Genomic DNA, 26,953 nt, shown 5'->3' with positions numbered 1-26,953 from the left:
GATTACTGCTTTACCTAGAATATAAAGTTTCTTCTTTTCTTTTTTTTCAGCCTTCACCATTGAAATGATGATTGCACCTGTTTTGCTGGGCAACTCGCTATCTTACTGCAGAAATGCCTTTCACTGTTAATTTAACTAAAAGTAATCTCTCTGCTGCTGTAGTAAATCTAGTATTAATTGAAAGTGAAGCCTGGAGCTGAGGAAAGACTGCACAAGTGTGCATGTGGAGAACAGGGGTGGCAGCAACTTCCTCAGAATAAGGAGTTTTGTAGTGAGTAACCAACTTCTGCTTTCTGCATCATGGCTCAAACTGAAGCTGCTTGATTTGTCTCCACATTATTTCAGTTACTGAAGGGCTTTTAACTTGCCTTTACTTGGAAGCTACTTAATCCTTGTTAATTCAATTAGCATGGCAGTAGATGCATAATTTAGTTCCTGATCCCTCTGGGCCATGCTAGTCTTTTGGATTATGTTGAGATTTAACTGACATCTCGTACAGTATAAGGTTCCTTTTGGTAAGGGTTTCAGCTTAGAAGAAAGCGGGGGTAACAAGGTAACTCTGACCTGGCATCAGTGTTCCTACACCTCCATAAAGCCTTTAGGAGTAGAGTGCCACACTTACCATCAGTACATCCTGGTGATGTGAATTGAAATGCTGGTATCAGCCCTTGAGTCATAGGTATCCTCCCATGAGCTCTGTTAAAGCTCTGCTCAGGAATAGTCAGAAAATCTTCCAGAAATTTGAGGCGTGAGCATCAGGAGTGGTTTTATTGTAGGGATTACTAAAAGGTTCTTAATCTTTGTTTTTTTAGTGGTATTTCTGTATTTGATCATCAGGGCTGATTCTATAACACTTAGGGACTAGATGTACCCTGCAGACAGCCACGCCCACGCAGCATGCAGCTTTCGGGCTCCTGCTTCATCAGCCAAAGTCACAGAATTGTCCTGGCGTTTCTCAATGAACAGACAAGAAGGAACTAATGGAAAACTGATCTTCTGCTTTCCCCTTCCATATTGAATGTTGTGTCCAGAAGTGCCCTTTTCCTTTCCACCCTGTTCCTGTCCCTCTGCACTATTGCTAACCAGCCTTAAAAGAAAGCAAAATGCTTTGAAGACTGATGGTGCGCAATAGCCAATGCATGTACTCTGCAGGATGATGTGCTGCAGAAATAAGATGGCAAACTTCTTTGTCCTGGGTGAGATCTGTAACTAGGAGGCTGTGGCAGGCTGAAATGGGAACATAAATGAGATGCTTCCTGTAATAATGATAAATGTAGAGGAGCTAATGCTTGGCAGAATTCCCACTTCAGTAGCTCAGAGAGTTGATAGCGAACCAGAATATGCTTTAGCTGGTACAGCCTCTGTCACTCTGTCAGAATCTGAAGGGAGCCAGTAGTTGAACGTTTTTTGATGGCCACGATGCTGTAAAGAACAGTAAAAACAAGTTACAAGAGAGCTAGCAAACTATTTTCTCAAACTATTGTTCACTTTTCCCCCCCATCAGTTCTTTAGCTTAAACTTAGCTTGGTTATCTGGAGCTGGCTCACTGCTCATGTGATTCCTCTTCAAGATCTGCCGACCTCTCTAAGTTACTCTGGTGTACAAGCAGTGAAAGTGGCACCGTTTGTTATCTTTCAGACTTTTAAGTCCTAATCTTGGTGCCTGTGTTGAGAACAGTGCTAGTTCTATTTGGAAAGTGTGTGTTAAAAGCAGGTGAGTATCTAGCAGAGACTCGCAGTTAAACAGCAAGATTGTGTGTAAGAAATGAGTCACTCCTTTTCTAGAAAATACGAGGAAGAAAACAGACCCAGGAGAATGATAAGTATGGAAGAGTCTTCCTCACACTCATAGTCCTGCTGACCCCAGGGGTCAAATGTACTCACAAGCCCAGAAGGCTCTAAGTGAGGCAGACCTGACAGCAAAAACTTGGCAAGAATTTTGCCTGGGATCAGAGATTGGCCTATCCAGTACCTGCCTTATATGAAAATATAATTGCTGCATGGTTAAAAACTGACATGATCATAGTCCACTTTGACTTCATGCTGTAAGTATCTTGCTTTTTCTAGTAATGCCATGACCTGGAAGGTCTTGGGGAGGGGGTGACAAACAAGATGAGACTTGGAGGGATATCCTTCAAAAATTCTGGAAGAGTAGATGGAGGTGTTTCAGTTTTCTCTTTTCAGATTAAGCTGGTTTGTACTTTAAACTTGTTCTTGGAATTGTATCTCTTGGATGCTCTGTAGCTCTGCAGCTGGGCAAATTCACTGTATCAGGAATGTAACCATTTCCTTCACTGTGTAGTAATGGTTTCTCTTTGAAAGGGAAACCTGAGGGAGACTCAGGTTATTGTTTTCTATTACAATAAGTAACCTGTAATGGTAACCTGTAATTTTTTTTTTTAAAAAAAAATGTTTTATTTTGTGTAGAATTATTTACTCATTCTATTTGCTACTATTTTCACAGTATCAAGCAGTGCATTTGTGCGGTCTTTATGCCCTGGGATCATCAGGTCTGCCAAATATTCCTCCTACAGCAACTCATATTACATTGATTATATTACAAAAAGATTAAAAACATTGGCTAGATGATTCGCAAGTTTCATTCTTTGAAGCTCCTTGATATTTGTCAACTCATTTCTGCAAGATTTTTTTTCTTCAATTTTTTTTTCAAATTCTATGATTTTTTTCATTTTCCCCATCTATATTATACGTTTTAGACATAGATTGGGAAGCATGGAGAAAATAAAGCAGGTACTTTAGACAAAATCCTTCCTTCTCCTTACCTTAAAGGGAGGAGACACAGGCAACCAACTAGAAAAGACAAAATGAAGCAGAAGCCGCTGTACCAGTTCAGTGTGTTTTGATAGATCTTGTTGTAGACTGTAGATGTCACTGCTCCTGTGGTGACTAAAGACAACTGCAGCAGGACAAATACCTTGCCTGTAAAATGATAACATAGTTTGTTACTGGGGAAAGACAGCTCTGATACCTCCTTGATGGATCAAGGATCACCACTGAATTGGAAGAGCGATATGGTCACTGCTTCACAAGCACCAGATAGCATGAGCTTGTATCCGCTGTTGTTCTGGACCAGAATTAAATAACTGTTCCTTATTTAGGCATAGGACAAAAGATTCAACTTGAAAACTGTCTGCTTAAACAGACTAAGTGTAGGATCAGGATAGCTGCCCTGACAGCCTTCTCCAGCTGTGCAGCACCAGTGGCCTCCACCTTACGAGACCACACTGCTGCCGGGAGGCAAGGGCTGCTCAGCTGCACGGTCCTGCTCAAGAGCTGGTCTGCTTCTGTAATCGGGTGCAGCCTGTATGGCTCATGGTGGCCAAACAGCATTATGGCTAATTACAATGATTCATTTGGGGTGTGAGATGTGTTATTAGTGGCATGTAGGTGAGTTTGCTATGAAGCACATTGAGGAGTGAAAACAGTAGGAATCAACTGGTGACATAGTATTGTGTTCATGTGGTAGAATGGAAAAAGTATACAAAGGGCAGCTGTGGGAACATGTTTGGATAGGGCGTGAGTATTCATGGGCTTGAGGTGCTATTTGAATGTATGGCCAGTCCTGTCCGTTGTGTCTAAATCCAGTTTGTTGGGGTAAAAATGGCCTTCAGCACAATGTTATAAAATACATATATTTTACTATTACTAATACTTCTTTAATAGAATTGAATTGAATTTCTGCTTCTGTTTATCAAGAAGGGCCAATTTTTATGCAAAGGTTATTCTTTGTTTAGTTATTATAGTCTTGACCGGAACAAATTGCCAGGGAGCACTTGGAGACATATTTAGAGAGTATAACTGAAAAAAAGGGGAAAGAAATCCATCTTTGCCAAAACTAGAAGAAGATAAATATAAATGGCGTGGGTATCACAGTGCTTCAACCCAACATCTTGTTTCTCTTTATTTTCTCTGGAGAAGTGTTTTTTTTTGAGCAGCACCTCAGATATTTTCCCTGCCTTTGAGCTGCACACTGATAGCATTCTCTTGAAGTACATACAAAAAAATTTGTGGATACAAATTGTGGATGATGCAACTGAGAAGTTTGGAGGTGAGAATCTCATCCTGCAGGTTTCTCTGCTCCTCCCTTCCCATTTGTGGTACCAGCTGTTCTGGTTTTATGGTGCAAAACACAGATTGCAGCAATGAATTATCTTTCTCTTTGTACTTTAGGTTGAATGGAGAGATTTGAGGGTTGTTTTTTTTTAATCAGTAAAGTAATCAAAGTACTTACCATAGGATGATCCTTCAACATGCTTGGATAACATGGACCTGATGGTTGGTAAGGGTATGAGGGCAAAGAGCATCACCGCCCGTGCTGCAATGCAGTGAATAGGTAGTTATCAATAACTTCTCCTTGTCTCCCAACACAACCACCACTGCTTTTAAAGGCTGTGTGCCCTTGGCTTGGGCAGAGCCTTTGCTTCACCTTTTCTTGTCCCTTGATGTACTAGAAAGTAGTATAAATCTTTGGTAGGAGTGTCAGCCCTCACTTCATCCAAGCGATGGTGGATAAGCCACCTATTGCTCCCACAAGCAGAGGCACTTCACCCAAAGCAGATGTGGTCTCTTGATCTCAGACTGAAATCCCGGTGTAGATAGAATACAGTCCTGTCTTTTGCAATAATGAGGCCGTTGTTGTGAGTCTAACAAACAGAATTAGCACCCCATGCTACACGGCCTTGACACCAAGAGTATCTTCATAACACTATAGCTGTGTTCTGTCTCAGTGCTTCTGGCTTGCAGTATTTTAAGATTCTTCTAGTGTGGAAACTTTCAGGGAGCTGGAATTAGCCATCAGTTCGTGTCTGAAACTGAGATGTTCCTATAATGCTGAGAATAAGCATCCTGTACACTGTATAGCATCGTGTGTTCATGATGGACTTAAAAAAATTTAAAAAATCATATTTAATGTTATCTTTTGTTTTTCAGCGTGACTACCTAAACAAACAAAATCTCTTAAGAATTTCACTCAGTGTTTGGGTTAGTACACAAATAAAATATCCTACCACCTTTCTCTTTACAATAACTTTGTTTGATTTTCAGTTTCTCATTCCCTGTAGGAGCAGACAGAAAAAATGCCTCAGGCCACTTCTTTTAGAACTTTTTTTCACTTTCAGAAGCAAAGCCTCAAAGCCATGTGACACAATACTCTGTCAGGTATGAATCATCTGTCTCACTGCCTCATTGGATTCAGTTCTTAGAGTTTGTTTTTTGTTTTTCTTTGGATGAGACTACTTAACAATAAACTTGCCTTTCCTTCATGGTGGGATGCTGTCCCATCTATTGTTATCCTCTGTCAAGAAAAAGAGGAGAGTGATCGTCTTAGGGGATTCCCTTCTAAAAGGAGTGGAGGGACCCATCTGCAGACTGGACCCGCTCCACAGGGAGGTCTGCTGCTTGCCGGGGGCATCAGTGAGGGACATCAATAGAAAACTCCCTTCCTTGGTGAAGGAAATGGATTACTATCCCCTGTTAGTATTTCAAATAGGCAATGATGACTTACAGCGCAGAAAGCTGAAAGCCATCAAAAGAGACTTCAGGGCTTTAGGGAGGATGATGGAGGGCTCTGGAGCACAAGTGGTGTTTAGTTCTATCCCAGTACTAAAGAATATGGTACAGGAGGTCAGGGACAAACAGCTGATTAATGCCTGGCTCCGAGCCTGGTGTGAGGAGAGAGGCTTTGGCTTCTTTGATCATGGGGTGACCCACCCACCCCCAGGTTTTCTTACTAGGGATGGGTCATGCTTGTCTCCAAGGGGGACTAAAGTTATCTCTAAAAATCTAGTTAGGCTCTTAAATAAAGCTTTAAACTAGATGTGAAGGGGGAAGGGGAGGAGACCAGGCTAGTTGGGAATGAGCCTGGAAGTGGGACACCGGCGACTGAGAAATGGTGTGCTGGAGAGGACCACCAGTACACCACCACAGGGCAAGTGAGGGTGAGTACAAGTGGGGACAGTAAGGATGAAACTGGGTCTGTGGAATTAGATATTCCAAGGACCAGTCAATCGAGAATGAACTCACTGCCCTTTACGAGGGCTGAAGGTTCATCAGCCCAGCTGAAGTGCATTTACACCAATGCATGCAGCATGGGCAATAAGAAGGAGGAGCTGGAAGCTGTTGTAGGGCAAAGTGACTATGATGTCATTGCCATCACAGAAATGTGGTGGGATGCCTCACATAACTGGAGTACAGCTATGTTGGGATATAAACTCTTCAGGCAGGACAGGAAGGGTAGGAAAGGAGGCGGGGTAGCCCTCTATGTTAAAGAGTGTTTTGATACTCTTGAATTGGATTACGGTGAGGATGGGACCGAATGCCTATGGGTTAAAATCAGAGGAGCCCACAAGAAGGCAGACTTTGTGATAGGAGTCTGTTACAGACCACCCAGCCAAGAAGAAGCAACTGATGAGCTCTTCTATAAACAGCTGGGGACAGTCTCTAAATCTCTGCCTCTTGTCCTCGTGGGAGACTTTAATTTTCCGGATGTCTGCTGGGATTACAATACAGCAGAAAGGAAACAGTCTAGGAGGTTCCTGGAGTGCATGGAAAACAACTTCCTCGCACAACTGGTTAGTGAACCAACAAGGGAGGGTGCCTTCCTAGACCTGCTGTTTGCGAATAGAGAAGGTCTTGTTGGGGATTTGACGGTTGGAGGACACCTGGGATTAAGCGATCATGAGATGATAGGGTTTTCAGTTCTAGGTGGGATAAAGAAGGGGACTAACAAAACTATCACATTAAACTTCCAGAGGGCAGACTTTGGCCTGTTCAGAAGGTTGGTTAGCAGAGTTCCATGGGAAACAATCCTTCAGGGCAAGGGAGCCCACGAGGGCTGGGCGCTCTTGAAAAATGAAATCCTAGCAGCTGAAGAGCAGGCCATCCCTCTGTTCCGGAAAAGGAGCCGGCGGGGGGAAAAGCCAGCTTGGTGGAGCAGGGAGACCTCAAGATGTGTCAATAATAAGAAGAAGCTCTATGTGCTTTGGAGGAAAGGACAGGCATCTTGGGTGGACTACAGGGACGAAGTGAGATCGTGCAGGGAAAAAATCAGGAGGGCCAAGGCCCAACTAGAAATCAAATTGGCTAAGTCTGTGAAAGACAACAAAAAGTCTTTCTACAAATACATTAACAGGAAAAGGAGGACGAGGGAGAATATCCAGTCCCTATTGGATGCAGAAGGAACAACAGTGACAGGGGATAAGGACAAGGCTGAGGTACTTAATGCCTTCTTCGCCTCAGTCTTTAATAGCAAAGAAAGTTGTTCCTTCTGTTTACAAACCCAAGAGTTAGAGGGGCAGAATGAGGCTCCCGTGATCCAAGAGGAGGCGGTTAGAGACTTGCTTGCCCAGCTAGACGCCCACAAGTCTATGGGGCTGGATGAGATCCACCCAAGAGTATTGAAGGAGCTGGCGGATGTCCTTTCCAAACCCCTATCCATCATCTTCCAGAGGTCCTGGCTGACTGGGGAAGTTCCACTAGACTAGAGGCTGGCTGATGTTGTGCCCATTTACAAGAAGGGTTGCAGAGAGGATCCGGGGAACTACAGGCCTGTCAGTCTGACCTCAGTGCTGGGGAAAGTCATGGAACAGGTAATCTTGAGTGCTATCGTGAAGCACACGCAAGAGAACCGGGTGATCAGGCCCAGTCAACATGGGTTTACAGAAGGCAGATCTTGCCAAACTAACCTGATCACCTTCTATGACAAAATCACTCGACTACTGGAAGGGGGAAGGGCTGTGGATGTAGTCTTCTTGGACTTCAGTAAAGCCTTTGACACAGTTTCTCACAGCATTCTGCTTCAGAAACTGTCAGCCTCTGGCCTGGACAGGCGCACACTCTTCTGGGTTGAAAACTGGTTGGATGGCCGGGCCCAGAGAGTGGTGGTCAATGGAGTTAACTCCAGCTGGAGGCCAGTTACAAGTGGGGTTCCTCAGGGCTCAGTACTGGGTCCAGCTCTGTTCAAGGTCTTTATCAATGACCTGGATGAAGGCATTGAGTGCACCCTTAGCAAGTTTGCAGATGACACTAAGCTGGGAGGAAGTGTCGATCTGCTGGAGGGTAGGGAGGTTCTTCAAAGGGATCTGAACAGGCTGAACTGCTGGGCCGAGACCAATGGGATGAGGTTTAACAAGGCCAAATGCCGGGTCCTGCACTTGGGGCACAACCACCCTATGCAGTGCTACAGACTGGGGGAAGAGTGGCTGGAGAGCTGCACGGAAGAGAAGGACCTGGGGGTGCTGGTTGACAGCCGACTGAACATGAGCCAGCAGTGTGCCCAGGTGGCCAAGAAGGCCAATGGAATCTTGGCTTGTATCAGAAATGGGGTCACCAGCAGGTCCAGGGAGGTTATTCTCCCTCTGTATTCGGCACTGCTGAGACCGCACCTCGAATACTGTGTTCAGTTCTGGGCCCCTCACCACAAGAAGGATGTTGAGGCTCTGGAGCGTGTCCAGAGAAGAGCAACGAAGCTGGTGAGGGGGCTGGAGAACAAGTCTTAGGAGGAGCGGCTGAGAGAGCTGGGATTGTTTAGCCTGGAGAAGAGGAGGCTGAGGGGAGACCTTATTACTCTCTACAACTACCTAAAAGGAGGTTGTGGAGAGGAGGGAGCTGGCCTCTTCTCCCAAGTGACAGGGGACAGGACAAGAGGGAATGGCCTGAAGCTCCGCCAGGGGAGGTTCAGGTTGGATATCAGAAAAAAATTCTTCACAGAAAGAGTCATTGGGCACTGGAACAGGCTGCCCAGGGAGGTGGTCGAGTCGCCTTCCCTGGAGGTGTTTAAGGAAAGGGTGGATGAAGTGCTTAGGGACATGGTTTAGGGAGTGTTAGGAATGGTTGGACTCGATGATCCAGTGGGTCCTTTCCAACCTGGTGATTCTGTGATTCTGTGTTACCGGTCCCTTTCTCACTTATACAGAATGTATGATTTGTGCACTACCTTCTGGTGATATTTTAGTTGCTAAAGCAACTCTCATGTTTTGCTATTAAGTTTCCCCATCAGCCATATGCTGATGTATCAGCCAAATGTTTTAATGTAACAAAAATAAATCACATCTTAAGACAGTCGCTTAATGGGAAACCTTTGCCAGTTTGTTTCTGTTGTAGTCTTAAGCCTTACCTCACAATCAGCAGAGCTTCCCATTAATACAGCAGTATGGTCCTACTATTATAGGTAGCTGACAAACGTTCCTGTTACCCCCTGCAGTATGAGCATTTTTCCCCTTCTCAGTTCTGGGCTGTGACTAAGTGACAAGTCACAAGTCAAGTCACAAGTCAATTTGCCTTACACTAAGCCTTGGCAGGAGTATATGCCTTCTCTGGATCCTGTAGGGTGCTGAGCGTAAAACTACAGACCAAGATGTGGGAAATTACTTGTGTGTTGATTTGCCAAGCTCCCCACTCTGAAACTTAAGCATAGCAAAAGCCCCTCTTCTGACACTGAAACACCCCAACCTTTTTATCAGTGTGCACTTGCTTGCATGAGTGGCTGTTTGACTCACCGATGTAGAACAGGTATGTCCACCGCACGAAGGCCATGATGAGGATGCCAGTGCTGAAGGATGCCACTCCGATCATGATCATGGTAGTGTCCCTCAGGTATTTGGAGAAAACAAATACCCCTAGGAAGCTGGTGATGAAGATCACATACCCAGCAGCGTTGCCATGGCCAATCTCCACGGCATTCCAACTTAAAGGCTCCCTGAGCAAGAAGAGTGGGAGTACACTCATTGCACCAACGACAGCAAGATCATAGAGGATTGCTGACACAAACAACATGATGATGATGAGCTTTGAGGGGAGTACTGGAGAGGAGCTGCTGTCCTTTGAAGGCTGGGAACTTCCTGCTGCAGCTTCTCCTGTGTGAGTGTGTATCTGGCTGCCTGAATCCTCTGCACTCTTGGCTTTGGCTGGGTTGGAAGCTGCTGGTGTGGGGACTGTCAGGACAAAAATGCTGTAGAGGAGGCAGAAAGCATAGCAAGCAATGCTGCAAGTCACCAGCACAGTGCCCTCTCCATAGTGATTGCTGAAGCCTACGAAGAGGTAGCCAGATGCCATGCTGCCTAGAAAGCCAGCAAGGCCATACACGAGCTCAATAACCATAAGCCGCAGAGACCTCCTGCCCTCAGAGGAGCCCAGAGATCCTAGAGCCATGATACCTGCCCAGAGCGTGGTGAAACCGCCCATCAGCCCATTGAAGGCGGCAGCCCCATACATCACCTCGATTGGCAAGCCCAGCAGGATCAGAAGGAGCAGCAGAGTTTTGGAGCCCAAGTAGCCAAGAAGAGGGAAGCAGATGGGAATCTTCCGATGGATCCTGTCCCCCAGCTTGGACAAGGCATAGGCTGACACCAGTGGGCTCAGGCCCAAGACTAGATTGTAGATGATATAAAAATTAGAGACAGCCTTCTGCTGAGCATCTTCCAGCGCATGGGAAGAAGCGGTGGTGTTGGTCTGGTTGTAGTAGTTCTTCACCACTAGCAGCAGCGCCGTGTCATAAAAGGCACTGGCCACTTGGGAACCAGCCACCACTGGCTCAATCCACATCCTCATTGCCGTAACCCCTACCATGCTGCCAGCGACCACCTCTTCTTGAGTAGAGCTGTTTTCAGGGAGATGTGCTGGAGGAAATGGCTCTTCAGCAGCTCTGCTCTGGAGGCATGCTTGGAGAGGAGCAATGGAGGGAAAAGAAAAGATCCTCCTGGCTGCTCAGAGTTAGAGAGTTGTGCAAGAGACAATCGGGCTGGGAGGGTATTTGCACCTCGCCTTGCTATGTGTATGCATGCGCGCACATCCCTGGGCTGCTCTGGTTTCCAACTCACACACGAGAGGCTTTTGTACAGCTGGAGAACGCCCTGTCCTTACCGACTGCTGCCACTTCTCTTCCTGGTGTAGTTGCAGCAGAGATCAGATGACTCAGGGGAATTTCTGTCTCCAAGTTTAGGAAGTGAAAATGCCCTGATAAAGTAACTGCTGTGAGATGGGGGTTGGGTGGTTTGTCCTTTTTTGGTTTGTTAGTTTCCCCTTTACCCCCCTTTGAAATCCTTCATTTGTCAGAGGTGGCTACAGGGGCAAGGGATGGCTGCTTTTTTTTTTTTTTTTTTTTTTTTTTTACCCAGGTAATTTGTGAATTCCCCTTAATGCCAGCTCTTTTCCCTTTCTTCTACACAAATGTGTTGTTGGCGTTTTTGCTCTTATCTGCTCCTGTCTGTCCTGTCGCTGCATCATGCCCCTTATGTCATTGTTGTTTCAATAACACAGTCAGGAAGTTACACCAAAAAGAAAGAAAAAGGCAAAAGGCCTGTTTTGGTAACTTGTCTCCCACAACTGCTGCTCTGCTGGCAGTGTCCTTTGGCTTTACAGTGCGGGAATTTCCAAGAGGAAAAAAAAAGTCCCAGTTCATCCAAAGGCATCAGCAGCTGCTGTGCCCTAGTAATCAGCCAGCTGAGCTGGAGCCTGGGGTAGGAGACAGCCCACTTCTGGGGAAGTGTTTTCCAATCCCAGTGTGCCTCTCTGCAGGTGCTGATGCCACACGCAGCTTTGCAACTTGAAGTTAGTCTCCGATTATGCTGCTGCCTGAAGGGGTCAAAGACCCACCCTAAGTGGCTCGGGGTCCCTGTAGGCGTGATGGTATGGCTGGCCAAAGGCACAAGAAGCTCTTGGAGCAGGATATGGTGCAGTTAGGCTGCCAGCTCCAAGGAAGATGCTTGTGGTCCCAGCTGCAGGAAATACTTGGTGGATATTTCTCAGCCTCAAAAATGCTAACTGAAATGATAATGATCTCATTCTGCACTGGCTCAATCAATCATAATCAGGCAGAATAACAATCTGCTCTATGAAGATTTATGATGATTACTTTAAAAACTAAATTAATGATTAATTTTCAAAAACAATGTTAAACTTCCATGCTTTGCACTTACTATCGATTCAGTTGACATTTACTCAATGTCTGTGTATGCATAGTTCAGGAGTTTCATTTTTTCACTTTTAGTTCTGTTATGCAATAATTTTTGCTTTATATATTGATTCAAGGAAAAAAAAGTCCCAAAAGCTAATGGGGGAAGAAGTGGGGAATAATCTGCTAGAATGATTTGCTGCTAGACAATTTCATTTTCACCAAAGATGTTATTTTGTCAGGCCAAACCAGCTGCAAAATATAATGAAGGTTGTTCCAACAGCTGGCTTTTTTTTCCTCTTGGTTTTCTGCAAAATGTGTGTAGTTTCTTTAGTTTTTATTCAGAAGTGGGACAAATCTTTTTTCTTCCACACCCTGGAATATTTCCAGAGGATGGAAATTCCAGACAGCCTTGCTAAAAACCCAGACCTATCAGTCTGTGGACAGTTTAAGCAAAAAATGCAGCCAGAGGAATTGCCACGTTTTGCTTCACCCAAGGAGACCCATCTCTTCCACCAGACATTAGAGGGAAAAATAAATTACTTTGTCCCCTTCAAGATTCAGTCTGGGACATCAGCTGTCTTGGAGTGCAAAGCCACGTTACAGGCCCTGCATTTGAAGACTGTAGATCTGCTCAGCTCTTAAACAAAGAGCTTTTTCTCTCCACAGTTTGTTGCATGTACAGGCTGCCTGGCTTATTCGTCTGACAGCACTGACATTTAGGTGACACTGTGTAATGCTTAATGCTATTCAGGCCTAGATAGCTAATGGAATGTGTGAAATTAAGTTAGCGATCTCATGAATTACATATATATATTTCCAAGATATTCTGAGTGTTCATTCACATTAGATGTAATTTCAGAACTAATTCTCATGGAAGGATATAACTTATGTCAGTAATTGCAAAACAGTGAGCACTATAGTAAGAGTTCAAACTACGTTCCAGAATATTTCCCACTGCAAAATACTTTTAATGAATACCATATTCCTTTGCTGATACAGAGACTTCAAAATTACCATTCTCTAGCATCAACTTTTCCACGGGGCCCAGTTAGCATATTACTAATATTTATAGGGACATTTCCATCACTTTAAAATTTGTTCATGCAAAATAAACACAAGGCCTTAAAAGCGTTGAGACAGTGACCCTTTGCATTTAAGAAAAATGCACCTACAGAATCATTGAGACTACTATAAAAGCAAAAATACACTGGTGTAGCCTACTGTAAAAAAGGAATGTATTGTTTTAGGGGATACCTCTCTAGAGTTGTCTTGTCTGCAGGCTCTCCGGAGGCCTTCTAGACGCCAGGTCAGCACCGTGTTGCACCAGCTCCTGGGCATTTCTCAGTCTGGCCAAATAAAAGTGTTCAATATCCCCCGGTGGTGTTGTTAAACATTTAAATGTGACATAGCCTTTTGTTTTCTTAAACAATTTATGACAGTTACGTTAACTTTTCTCTCTGAAAGGGATTGCTGTAGGATTTCAGTATCCTGGGGCAGCCAGGCTTGGCAGGTACCAGCATTTTGGAGCTTGATCTTCAGCACTGAAAATGTTGTCTTGCTGTCACCCCTAGTTGTCATATTTTTTTTCTATTTTTCTCATTTCAGAGTTTTCTGCTTACCTGGTTGGAGTCTCCTGTGGACTTCTCCCTCTGATGGAAAGACGACACACAACATCCTTGACACACATGTTTTGCTGAGTTGGCTTCATTTTTCTTTTGCTTGAGGAATTTAGGTGATTATTAGTGCTGACAGCTAACTCTATATCATACCACTAACTGTCACCACGGAAGCAGAAAAAAAAGCTTTTAACAATACCTGATGTCTGCCTGATCAGCTGGACCATGGAAAAAATCCTGCTGTAGTTTTTAGATAAGTCTTAGAGAATCCTGGTGCGGAATGATATAGTTTGTGTGTGAACATCCTCCTTTTCTTTAGTATTCATGTCTTTTTTAAAACATTGTCAGCATTTATGTGTTTGGCAGACAAGCACTGCAAAATTTAAGAGTGTGCAGGCAGCAATGGAATTGAGAAATGGGATTAAACTATCCTATACAGCCTAAGCAATCCTTAGGCTGTGCTGAATAAAGCAAAAGCAGGCTATTTGGAAAATGAAATAACCATGCATTCGAAATTTTTAATAGTCATGTTTCTGCTAAACATGACTTTTAAAAATTTTTACTGCTGTGAAGTACAGTCAATAATCTGTAAAACTCAGCTGAAAACCAAAAAGCTGCCCACCCTTCTTAAGTGCTCTCCAAAGCCACTTAGAAATAATTTTGATTATCTCCTTCACATCTTCATTTTTTATGTAGGTACAGAAACTTTTATGGCAATGGTAAATGGGTACTGAAAATTCTACAGACACATTTAAATAACAATAACTTTGAGAAACGGCACTAAAGCTGAGTAAAAGGTCTGTAGAAGGAGCATGTAGGTAAATTCGACCTGGATTTACGAGATTGGAGAGGAACTGTATGTTAAGTGTGGATGTGAATTAGAGGAAGACTGTATATTTTCATCAATGATATAGACAGTGAGATCGAGTGCACAGTCAGCAAGTTCGCAGATGACATCAAGCTTAGTGGTGTCGCACCAGAAGGACGGGGTGTCATCCAGAGGGACCTGGACAAGCTGGAGAAGTGGGCTTGTGTGAACCTCATGAGGTTCAACAAGGCCAAGTGCAAGGTCCTCCACCTGGGTCGGGGCAATCTGTGGTTCTAACATAGGCTGGTGGGTGACGTGATTGGGAGCAGCCTTATGTGAAGGAGTTGGGGTGCTGGTTGATGAGAGGCTTGACATGAGCCAGCAATGCACACTTGCAGCCCAGGTGGCCAAGCATATCTTAGGCTGTATCAAAAGAAGTGTGAATAGCAGTTTGAGGGAGGAGATTCTTCCCCTCTACTCTGCTTTCATGAGATCCCACCTGTCAGCCTGGAGAAGAGAAGGCTCTGAGGAGACCTTATAACTCCCTTCCAGAACCTGAAAGGGAGCCTACAAGAAAGCCGGGGAGGGACTTTTTACAAAAGCATGTAGTAATAGGATGAGGGGCGATGGCTACAAATTGGAACGAAAAGATTTATAGACTAGACATTCGGAAGACGTTCTTCACGATGGGGGTGGCGAGGCACTGGTACAGGTTGCCCAGGGAAGTTGTGGCTGCCCCATCCCTGGAGGTGTTCAAGTCCAGGTTGGATGAGGCCATGGACAGCCTGATCTAGTGGAAGGTGTTCCTGCCCATGGCAGGGGATTGGAACCGAATGATCTTTAAGGTCCCTTTCAACCCAAACCATTCTGTGATTGTATACATAGAGCATATCGGAAAGGTTAATGTGGCAGAATAAAGGAGTATAAAGAAATAGACCCATCCTGATGGAGTGAGGCAGTAAACAACGAAAAGAAGAGCAAAGAAAAGAGGAGCACTAATTTTTCTGGGCTGGTAGGACCTTTGCTAGATAACTCAGGCCTAGCCTAGCCTGAGTTATCTAGGTACAGTTAGAGAGAATGTGTATCTCTCCTAAGCCTGTGGCTCCATGGAGGGAAGCATCACCACATCTGTAACACAACACCAGCCAGCAGAGGACATCAGGACAGTGGAGAGAAATGGGACGAATCCACCCCATTTTCCAGTGTGAGAGGTGGAAACAAAACCATCATAACTACTTAAAGATGCAGTCTCTGCCATGTACTGACATTGTGTAAGCCGTATTGCTTTTTGAGGAGATGAGGGAAGGAAAAATATTTCTTTAAATCTTAGTTCTTTTGGAGATACCCTTTTCTGGTAATCCGGCTGTCGTTACCTAACAGATCTCACTTTAACCTTCTGTGTGACTAAATGTATGTTTTGAAGGCAGGTAAATCAAGCACTGAAGCCATAACCTGCAGTAAGCCCTCTGTGATATCCACCGTGGGCATTTGGAGCCAGCAAAGGGTAACTCACTCCTCAGAGCCTTTCTCTGTTTGCTCTGCTGGACTAGGTCCTGAACACAGAAATTAGCAAGAAAGATTAACTATGGTTTTAGTCACTTGGATGTTAAGACTTTCCAGGCTATTTTGTACACAATATCCTGTCAAACACGTTTATGGTTTTTGTTTTAAAATCACAAGAAACTGCAAACACAACCCAAAATCTGCAGCACCCTGGTGATATTTATGAGCCTTACCACTCTCTTTCTCCACGTGGCAGTTCTTTCAGTAGGGGCTGTTTACTGAACCTCTGCAGCTCAGAAATAAAACCATAAGAAACTCAATAAGAAGTTCTCAAAACTTTTCTTTGATTACAGGGCACCATCTGCCCAGGGCCAGGCAGGTCCTCTATGGAGGACTTGAAAGCCCCTCAGAGCAGCTAGTGGTGGCAGCTGGCAAGGTGGTTTCGGGGTACAAGGTTGCATGTCAATGTGTAGCACTGTCACTGCAAATACTCCCTAGGGCTGCTTGAGGCCTTCCAGGCAACCTGCCACCACAAGGCTCTGCAGAGGAGGGGTAACCCTGTTTTTTAACGTCTCAGCCACACCTGGTTAATTATCCAGCTCGCAGCCTGAAGGTGGGGCACTTGTTTTGGACTCATAGGGTGGAGAGATCCCTGGGACAGCAGAAAAGAGCTGCCAGCATTCTCCAAGACGGTGGCTAAGAGAATACAGGTGAACTGTGTCTGTACCCACTGTGCTGCATGGCACCAATAGTGTAACCTTCGGAAGAGTAAGCAACGGTGTCCCTGGGTGGGCAAATTGCAGTACTGGTGCAGGAGAAGCCCTCCCTAGAAAGCAGCAAGTGCTGCTGAGGCTCTGCAAACCCATGCAGGGGTGTCATCTCCAGCTCACACATAGGGAAGATGCATCTAGTGTTTCCCAAGCCCACAGCTCTGCGTCAGCCAAGGTGCTCAAGGAGGAAGCTTCAGGCTCAGGAGAAAGCTCATATAGATAGGGCAATGCAAGCCTGTTTGCATGCTGCTCAGGAGAATTTTAGCTAGCAATCTTCTAGACAGCTAGGGAATGAACAGCTTTGGCAGGTTTTGTGTATCCGTAGGACTCAAGTATGTGTACAAAAATACATTAATGGGACTAAAATAATGCACCTCTTCATCTTTCTCTGAAGGGTCCTATTATATGTGCCGGAAATTTTGGAGTTGAAGAGGGGTATTGGGTAAAAGGTACCAGGGAAACAAGAAAGGCTAAGCAGCTTGCCAGAAATATTGTTGCTGCCAACTATTTTCCAGGCTGTTGTTCTTCAACATTTAACAAGCATGAATAAATATATATATGATGGTAAATTTTGAGCTGTGTGGCAAGACAGCTGCTGTAACTGGTGTTTGCTATTCCCTTGCCCCTTCATTTCAGCAGTCTGATGTATTCAAAGCTTTGCTGAATTAAGACTTCATTTTTATTCCTCAATACATAGTTGCTTGATTGCCCACACTGGTTGAGAGCTGCACTCCTTGCCATTACAAAGTTCCTCTGAATTGCTTCATTCCTCCTACTAACTGCACACAGGCAGTGGGGAGACATCTCCCAAATGCTTTACCCACTTCAGCGTGACTTTGCATGTGTCAGCCATCAGTTAAGTGACTGTGATACTCCTGAAAGGAGGATTGCCAGCTTCAGTCATCTCCTGAATGATGGCTAACCTCTGATGAGCTTCCCAGTTGCTGCAGTACCAGAGACACTCTCATTTGCTGAAACTTCAAGAGTTCAACAATGTGCTCCACCTCAAACAAGCACAGTTTGCCTTCTCTGCAGCACTCCATGGCTGGAGCTTGGCTCGGTTGTTTTTTCTTAGACAGAGCATTAAATAAAAGCTATAATCATGTCCTTTTTCACATAAGTAATGCAACAAAGAGAAGATTTTTATTTCACCTGACTCTGCCCCAACACCCTTTCAAGTCAACCCCACCAACATACCTGCATAATTTTATAGTGCATTAACAGAAGCCCAATCCATGGGCTTCTAGATGACTTCAGTGTCGTGTATCCCTCAAAGAACAATTTTCTGGAGTGTTTTGGTACAGTTGGATCCGGTCCACTTAAGGTTTGCCTCATGGACCTCAGAAATTTAAAGCCAGTTAAATACTTGAGAAGAGGAAACAAACCTGCGAGGGAATTTGACTGCAGGCTGATGGGGCCTTACAGTGGTGTTCAGTCAGGGACCTGTGGTTGGAGATTTGGTCTGTTGGAGTGTCTTCTCTGTCCTATGAGGCTCAGCGGAAACCGGGTGAGATACCCATGGTCCTGGGAGACATTCTGTCTTGTTGACTGAATGTTTTGGGGTCAGATAGCATTATAAAGAAGCCAGGAGGGACCAGCAGAGAGCAAGGCGATGGTAGGGGGCAGGAAAGGGTAATACTGTGGAATCTGGCTCCACCCTGGGCCAGTGCTGTACCCCAAAGCCATGCTTCTAGAAGCAAACAAGATTTACCAGGTAATAAGCAAGTGCCCTACTTCAGCACCTTCCTTCTTTCCCTCATCTAAGTAGGGCTGAGTACTTTCTGCCTCCTCTGTGCAATGCAGGAGTGACAAAGCTGCCCAGCAAGTTAATTCCCATTGTATATCAGGAAACTCCACCTTTCTCCATGCAGATGATGCTTTGCAAAGATCTAAGCTCTTCCCTCCTTTCTAATGACTGGTTATTTGCTTGCAGCACTTATGGGTCCTTGCATGAGTGCTGTGAAGTGCTACTTCAACGGTGTTATGTCATTATCTATGTGTTTGTGCTAAGCATTTTCCTTGCTTCTTGTGTTTCTGATAAAGCATGAGGACTTGATGGTCATTTAAAAGCAAGACCAAGAGAGTTCAGTTTTCCCACATGCCACAAAAGGAAGAAGTGTTTGTTGGGGCCGTTTGTACATAAGCATCCTGCCTCACTGAGCCACAACCTCTTGCCATCAGAGACACCCTGGCAGGGCATTACTCTGGTCAGTCTGCTGCATTCTAACATGCAACCCTGCTGTCTTTTTGGAGCTGTTTCCAGCTTCCTACTCTCCTCACCTGCCCTGCATGCGCCTTCCCAGTCAGCAACAACCCCCACAGCAAGAGCTCTATACAGCACAGACCCCTGTGAGGTGTTTTGTATACTCAGACACAGCCCTGCAACCGGGCTGCCTGGCAATACTGTTTGAAATTTCTCCCAAGAACTGTCTAGGAGGTCTGGTGCACTCCAGCAGCTCTGTGCAAGTACACATGCCCAGGACACTGGGCATGCATGCTAAGAACAGAAGCATTCTGGAATCTCCATCCCAACTATCTCGCCCTGGAAAGCTCATGAGATGTAGGAGTCTCTCTTCCTGATCCTGTGAGAGGCCTTGCTGTGTTAATAACACGTGTCATGGCAGTGAGTTTGGCACTGATAGGCCACTGAAACTGATGCCAAAGCATCAGTGAGCACATTTGTTACTGGTATCAACTGTTCCCAGAATCTGGCTTTCAGGGGACATCCTTGGAAATTTAAGTCTTCCCATGGTCAGTGCAATCCGCCCTGCAGATGTCACTGCTGCTGCACAAATCCCCACCATGCGATCCTCCCCGTGCAATTTGCAGTAATGGACAGTGTGACAAAAGGGCTTTGCACACTTTTCCTTCCTTCATTGATTTTTCTAGCTGTAGAAATTGGAAACTCTAGATTGGAACAAGGCTCAAAACATTTACAGCTCCTGGTGGCACACTGCCCTGAATTCACTGCAGAGAGGACGCGTGCCTGGACTGAGCAGAAGCTCTCACACTGATAACACATTTAGTGCTTCCTGTAAAAGCTTTCTTCATGGAGGCCCCATTGATAAAGCAGTGGGTTAGGCTGCTGATGAACCAGGGCTCAGTCAGAGCTACCAGCAGACGCTGAGATCTGGATGGCATTTTTTTTTTTCCTGTTGTTGTCTGTGGTTTTTGTTTATTTGTTTTTAAATTTGTTGTTCCCTCCTTGTGCTATCACTGATGTGACAGGATTGCCCCTGCCATTTGGTCTTGCACCACACAAAACACAGGGATGCTCTTCAGTCTTTATCCTGGGAAGGAGTGCATCTACACGCTGCTAATAGACCCCTGGACTCTTGATACTACTCAATGCAATAACTAGAATATAATTGAAAGTCATCTTTAGTCCAAGCGTCCAGGCTGATATTTGCAGCTCTGGTCCTGCCTAGCCTTGTCCACCCCATCACAGTTTGTGGTGCTGTGACTTGGCTCCTTATGCTACAGACCCCATTTGTGGGTTTTATTTATAAAGCTCATTCCCACTCATAACTGAAAACACAGTACCAAATAACACTGGTATTTTATTTATTTAAGACTACTTAAACTACTTAAAAGACAAAATGGCCTTTTAAAGCAGTTTAATCAGACTGAGAAAGAAGATCCTTCGTTTCTCCATTTGCTCTCCCATTGTGGTGAGGCCTCTTAAAGCCACCTACAACTATTAAAGGCATAATATCCTCACCTTATATGGGACTATACCAGAAATGACGGATGACTCTTTCATAGTCCTTACCTATTTATATGGGATAAGTACTGGGAAAAATTTTATAGGATAATCAGTGGGATAAGTATATGGGATAAACTAGCTCTTTTATAGCCCTTCACCTACAGGACTATGCTAGAAATGACATCTAGTGGGAGGTGTCTCTGCCCATAACACAGAGGTTGGAACTGGATTATCTTTAAGGTCCCTTTCAACCCAAACAATTCTATGATTCTTTTATAATCCTTAACTACTTTGTAAAAATATTCTAAACCTTGATGCATGCCATCTTGGCTACACAATGGGGTGACAAAGATTTTAGATGTCCTAAATGTGTGTTATTAAACAGCTACCAACTGATAACAGCAGAATGCGTTGCAAAAATTCCTGAGCTGCTCCTGCCCAGTAGCTGCGTTAGTTTTGCAATGTCTAAATGCTACCCTGCAAATGTTCAATTTCTGCTTTTAATTTTCCTAGAACCCAAAGGAGAGGTCTAGAGGAGTTCCCTTTCCCATTGTCTGCCATCTCTCATTGTGTGCTATCCCTCTTAGCACAGAGCAAGGAAAGGCAGAAGACAGCCAGCCTCTTCTGTGTTTAAAAAGAAAACCACCTCTTTTTCTTCCTAGACCAGAATTATCAGGCTTGTTTTCTAACTCATTTTCTGACTTCCATCAGTTATTTACTAACTGGAAAGGAAATCCATATCTGACTTCTCTGTTGGCATTTTTGATGTTATGTGCAGAAGGCAGAGGCAGGCTCACATTACGGAAAGCACAGGCTGAACTACTGTGCTCGGCCCTAGCCAACTCCCACCAAAATCATCAGTGTCCTCCACTTCATCCTGTGGGCTGTGGAGCAGGGTAATAATAAAACACCTGACTATTCCCGGCACAGGGAGGAGCAGAAGCTGGCATGAACTTGCCTGGTCCCCAACAGGTCCCTGTGGCCAGTCTTCAGCTGGTATGTCCTGCGTGCCCTGGCACCTTCCAGCTCTCACAGGCAAATGTGATGGCAGTTTTTTAGCAGGCATGAAGGACAGGGTCTCTCCTGTCCAGTTGACCATGAAAGAGGGGCAAAGGGCTGTGGCAGTGGGCAAGTGGCTGGTTTCTGCAGCTGTGCGTGTGAGAGATGGATGACTGGCTGAAATGACATGCTTTGCTGTGCAGGAAAGCCGAGGTCCTGCAGGTGTGAAGGAAGCAAGGTGAGAAATCTTGTGCAATTCATCACAAAGCAGATTTGGCCTCAGCAACCCTCCCCAAGCATGTTAATGCAAAAGAAATACTCAGGGATGCTCTTGTATCTGCAGCTGACACCAGTGCATGGAGAAAAAGAGGTGCCTCCCTTCTCTATAGACAAAAAGACAGAATCAGAGTCAAGAACTGTGGGAGAGACCAACCAACTGCCTTGGGAGGTGGGACACTCTTCCAGCTGTGTGCTGCTTGTGGGGGTGTGCTTCCTGCAAGAATGCGAAGAAATAGGCAGCTTTATAGAAACACAACACAGGTTTCTGTTTTAATGAGAAAATAATTATATACTTGCATTGTAGGCCTCACAGTCACTATAAAACAGAAGCAGGATAACATTTAAGTGGGTAACATACAGAAAGCCAGGTATTGTTGAAACTGGTTGATAAATCATGACAAGGATGCTGCCTTTTGATTACCAAACATGTAAATGCTACTGCATTTTCCTTCAGATAATGTCAGTACAGAGCAAGATGAAGCCCAAACCGGCAGTTTTTAAAACAAATTGTTCAGAAAACCTGCACTGTAATCCCAAACTGATTATAATCACAAATGCTAATGCTTAACTATTTCTCAATACACAGTTTCATTAAAACCACTCTTTGCCACAGGAAAGGATCTGAGCATTTCTTTTGTGGAGACAAAGTTAACTCTGCAATAGTGCTCTTTTCTTGCATTTGATATAGTTATATATAGATAGATATGTATTACTGGCGTATACTTATAAACACCTAAGCTTGGTAGCATGCAAATGAAATAACAGAGGCAAGTAATCTGCATTTGCACTCGTGTTACCATTACACCTAATGTGTGCTGCTAACTACGAGTGTCCATAATTTCTGGAAGAGAAAAACTCTGCTGGTTGGAAAGTTTGGCTGTCCCGGGCTAATACATGCAAACACTTCTGTCACAGGGGCTGAAAGCGAATGCTTCTAAGTGCAAAATACTCCAGCCCGGCCTCTCCCCATCACCAGATCCCCTGTCTAAGAAAACAATTTAATTTTCACTTCAAAGACTGAGGACCTTCTGTGGCAGTAGGGGAGGATGTGGCAAACCATGAAGAGATGTCTTGTGATGGGTGACCATGTCACTGGCTTCCAATGAGAGAAACAAGGAAGAAACAAGCCTCCAGATCGAAGAAAACAAAGTTGAAGGTTCCTGGGAAGGCAGCCCAAGGGCAGCTTTTATTTCAGGGAGCAAATATTGCAGAAGTCTGAAGAGCATCATTTGATGCAAGATCATCTCATTATAAATAACAAGGACTGTCTCCTCTGCTCAGGAAACCCTTTTTTCCCAGGCTCATTTATGCTTGCCCCAAGGGTGGAGGGAGCCAGGAGTCCTCTTGATACAGATGTGTAGAGCTCATGGATGTGCCTACATGATGTATGGTCTCACTAGAGTGCTGCATTGGTGGCGTTGCTTTTCCTACAGTCTTACAGCAATGACCCGCCTCCAGATGTGAATCACAGTTCACTGTTGGTTGCCACGTCTGAAAAACGGGACCACTTCATTAGGTATGCAAAGTCCTTCATAGGCATGGTGCCTTCCCATGCACCTGGGTTTAGAGAGCATTCTCGAGATATGCTCCCTGCCCTTATCACAGTGAATACTCAGTTCAGCAGGGTTTTCTTCCATTCAATAGCACTTAGGGAGACAATTGACAGAACTGAGTTAACGGGCACATATATTTGTATTGGCTACAATTCCCTGAAAATAAGCCTCAAAATTATAGTGTCCATGGACAGAAATCACATGCTGAAGGAGTGGGAGGTGGAAGAGAATCATTTGGTTGCAAGCTCTGTGTTTCTTTAAGAAAAGCACCAAAAGTATGTTCACAGTATCGGTATTCATTTTAAATAAGCTCACTGTTTCAGGATAAAACAGCACAGCAGGTCATGAAACCAAGGAAAGGCTTAAGGGAGGACCACTATCCTGGCTGATGATTTTTTAAAAAGATGTCAAAATAATAATTGTTTGCTTATAAAAAAGACAGAATATTTATATAGAAAAAAGCTCAGTGTCTTTTCTTCTGTCATGTCCCAAACTTATTGGTTTCTAGTCCAGAAATTATGGTTCCCAGATGTAAAATATTTCTATTGTATTGCTTGCATGAAAAGAAAGGGTAAACCCGCAGCCTCTATACTACATACAAATACAAAGCACAAGAATAAATACCACATTTCTTTTCCTAACTGTCAGCTTACAAAACTGGTCAATATTTTGCAATTGTGACTCATGCAAATACCATGTTGGGTCAAATTTTAATATCACAAATACTGCATTAACTCAGTGCCTTGTTTTTATATCCCCTTTCAGAAAAAAAAAAAAAAAAACAACACTCACCCCTACCGCTGATAAACAGCTTTGGAGAAAATAATCAATACATACACTGCCATACTGGTATGCCAGCCTCACACACACACACACACACACACACGCACACGTGCACACACGCATGCACACACAGATACACACTAATCCTTCACTGCTGATCCCAAGCCTAAGCAATCACTAAAGGCTCTATGGTTTGCTTGTAGTGCTGGAAACACTGTCTGAATGGTAAAAATGATGTTTTCTTCCCTTGTCTGCTCTACCTCATTCACCCCTTCCAAGTCATTATGCCCTTTAGCTTTTTGTTGCCTGGAAACATGAAGACTTCCACAAAGCACTCTACTTCAAATGCTTTTTATGTTGTATAAATATAGTTGAAGATGTAAGTATCTTTCATTTCATACCTCTTTCTAGGCCAGAGTGTGGCTTAGTTCAATTATTGCCTCATTTAAAAATTAAATGTCCTTTATTTGTATTTCTTTCCCACTACCTTTCTACTTCAAATTATCCATCTTCATAGATTCTACACATATGCCATTCTTTTCCCTCCCCAACATCAAAAAATAATCATCCGCTAAATACAGATTTTCTAGTTAGAAACTTTGTTACGTAAATATGCTCTCAGAACCTGGAGCACGGGTGATATTGCAAGCATATAGAGTCTTAATGCTAGGGTAATCCATTTGGCTTAGCTCTCATCCCCATCTATTCCACTCCTAAATTGTGGTGGCTTGTGTCTGCAACACAAGGACTGTTTTACTGAGTCTACTGGATTGTATATTTGCAATAACTGCCTCCCTGTTTGTTGGTTTGTTTTTTTTTTTCCTTTTAAGCAGGTGAATTACTAGAAAGGGGAGCAGAACCCATCCCCCTAAAAAAACGTATGCCAATCCCAAACCCAGCCCTTCAGTCCCCTCGAAGAATTACCAATAGGGGACAACACAGTTGTGTTTTGTGACTGGATAGAGTACGTTCAAGTAACACTGACAGTCTTGGTACAGTGGCTGTGGGAGGCAAAGGAACTGCAGGAGGGTTCGATGGGAGCTGCTGGGGGGAGAGCGATCCTGGGGGCAACGCATGGCTGTCAGTTTGGTCAGCGGGAAGCATAAGTGTGAGCCCTGGCCACAGGCTCCTCCATGCTGACCTCCCACCACACACCTACAGCCTCTCTCATTTGTGGGGACAAAAGCCCCCTTGTCCCCCCTCTGAAGGGTCCCACGCCATGCACCCTCCCCAGTGCATTATTTCAGAGGCAGGATGGAGGGAAGGAGAAGGGGGAATTTCCTAGATGGGTTTTTCCTGTTGTTTTAGGATTGCCAGGAGTTGGATCACTTCTGTGTTTATGTGCATCGAGTTTGTTGTGTATTCAATAAATATTGGACTAAAATGCTGCTGCTTTTATGGTGTTTTTTGTGTTTGTGGGTTGTTTTCCTTCCTTTCTCTCTTTTTGGTTTCAGCATGCCCGGTCACTTTCTTCATGCTGCAGCTGGTTATTCGTCCTCCTCCCGGTTGGCATAAATACCAGCTTCCCAGCGCAGTGCCAGAGCACTCTTTCTGCGGTTCACCCTGGTTGCCTCGAGGACCTGGTCAGGAGAAAAAGGGAAAACACAGCACGTCACTCAGCTGCCCATGGCCCCTGAGCCAGGATGCCCCGCACCATGTGCCCAGGCAGGCAGGGGCCAGCTCTTTCCACTGGGCTCCCAGTTTCGCTTTTTGTGCAAACCAGGAGAACTCATGCGATGAAGCACTTGCAGGGAATGGCACATGAGCAAAGCCACACCACAGGAAGACAAAAGTGGTAGGAGTTGTCTGGCAGCATCCATCTTATGTCAGGAAAGCACCAGCTGCCCCTTAGAATTCCAGCTGCACAATGCCCCATCCCTGCCTGGGGAAGGCAGGGGACAGGGTCTTGGTCCTCTCCCCAGCTGCACCCTTTCAGTACAAGGAGCCAGCAACCACCTGATACCTTCATTCAGAGGCTGCTCTGGAGCTGCATGTGCAGCCTGGAAAGCTGCTTATTTTAGCACATCACCTCCACCGGCAGAACTAGGCAGCCTCCTTGCATCTTCTTCTTATGGTCTTTGGCTTGCACCTACACCAATGTTTGCCTTCACACTGTGAACAAAGTGCTCTTGGAGTGTAAAGTCACTCTATGCATATGGGAAAGGAGATTTACACAAGGAGGACTTGCATAGCCTGCAGAGTCTGAGATATGATGGGCCCTGATACATCTACAGGTTTTGCATACACACAGAGTCACATACACACGTGTGTGTTTATATATACACATATAAAAGTATATATGTATATTTTATACATATGCCCACACATGCACACATGTAAACAATTAACTAAAAAAGCAAGAAACAGTTTTAGTATGTGTTTTAACAAAGTTAAGAAAAATACCAGACAAGCCCAAAAGGTGTCATGTTGGCATGCATCTTACGTACTCCTCAGTGAATAATGCATGGCAGTGGGCGGTTTCCTCTCAGTAGAGTGAGACAGAAAGCTGACTGGGGCCTTCTTACAGAAGCATACTGCAATGATATTTTCTGACCAACAGTGACTAACAGCTCTATGATCAAACTACAAAGCAGCCAAGGTCCACTGCCTGCAAAGTGTTCTAAAACATCCTTGCCAGAGAAGTAAACTTTTGAAATGTCTAAACGGTCAGCCAGCCCTCCTCAACCACCTGTAAAAAAGCTGCAGCAAATATATGACTGCACCCTAAACTAATGCCTGCCCTTCCCAGTCACTTAATGCTTCCTCCAAACTGTCCTGCGTTCCCCTTGATAGCAGAAGAGTAGTTGGTCTTTTGGGAAACGACGACGCTGTTTTATTCTTCTATACAGAAAGTCAGATGCGGTAAGAACTTTAGCCTTGACTGGAAGAAAAAAAAAATAATTTCAGACCAAATAAACTGTTCTTTCAGCTTGTGACAAGCTGTGGTCGCGAAAGTACATAAGTACTAAGGCCTCCTGTGCAAGCGATATCAAGAAATCAGCTCTTAACTGTCAGCCGAAATTACA

At 44.5% G+C, this 26,953-nt stretch overlaps 3 protein-coding genes across 16 annotated transcripts in view; 1 reads left to right on the top strand and 2 right to left on the bottom strand.

The window, feature by feature from the left end:
- SNX30 (sorting nexin family member 30) overlaps positions 1–21,689 on the top strand; it is a 76,684-nt gene extending 54,995 nt beyond the window's left edge. The window contains exon 9 of the mRNA XM_054053692.1: positions 13,516–21,689. Within this exon, the coding sequence (XP_053909667.1) occupies positions 13,516–13,563 (48 nt within the window). The 3' untranslated portion in view covers positions 13,564–21,689. The remainder of the gene's footprint in view (positions 1–13,515) is intronic.
- SLC46A2 (solute carrier family 46 member 2) lies at positions 169–10,813 on the bottom strand. Its single transcript, XM_009568216.2, has 4 exons — positions 9,515–10,813; positions 4,252–4,335; positions 2,783–2,939; positions 169–1,422 (listed from the first exon to the last, which is right to left on the bottom strand). The coding sequence occupies exons 1-4, from the start codon at positions 10,581–10,583 to the stop codon at positions 1,365–1,367; spliced, it is 1,368 nt and encodes a 455-aa protein (XP_009566511.2). The 5' UTR covers positions 10,584–10,813; the 3' UTR covers positions 169–1,364.
- A 143-nt stretch (positions 21,690–21,832) lies between the features above and the next one.
- The window catches only part of PALM2AKAP2 (PALM2 and AKAP2 fusion), a 269,862-nt gene continuing 264,741 nt past the window's right edge, over positions 21,833–26,953 (bottom strand). For all 14 annotated transcript variants that reach the window (XM_054053677.1, XM_054053679.1, XM_054053678.1 and 11 more), the window contains one exon: positions 21,833–25,507. In XM_054053677.1, the coding sequence (XP_053909652.1) occupies positions 25,415–25,507 (93 nt within the window). In that variant the 3' untranslated portion in view covers positions 21,833–25,414. The remainder of the gene's footprint in view (positions 25,508–26,953) is intronic.

Source organism: Cuculus canorus, chromosome Z (genome assembly GCF_017976375.1).
Source record: "Cuculus canorus isolate bCucCan1 chromosome Z, bCucCan1.pri, whole genome shotgun sequence".
Taxonomy (NCBI): domain Eukaryota; kingdom Metazoa; phylum Chordata; class Aves; order Cuculiformes; family Cuculidae; genus Cuculus; species Cuculus canorus.
Note: the sequence above shows the minus strand (reverse complement) of the source record. Positions and strands in the feature narration are given on the sequence as shown.

What these genes read in the sequence shown, in the direction of transcription:
- SLC46A2 (XM_009568216.2), bottom strand. Translation starts at nt 10,583, where the DNA reads ATGGTAGGGGTTACGGCAATGAGGATGTGGATTGAGCCAGTGGTGGCT. An exon ending in TGTTGAAGGATCATCCTATG is followed by an intron (nt 2,940 to 4,251) that starts GTAAGTACTTTG and finishes ATCATTTTACAG; the next exon opens with GCAAGGTATTTGTCCTGCTG. An exon ending in CTGTGTCTCCTCCCTTTAAG is followed by an intron (nt 1,423 to 2,782) that starts GTAAGGAGAAGG and finishes TGTTCTTTACAG; the next exon opens with CATCGTGGCCATCAAAAAAC.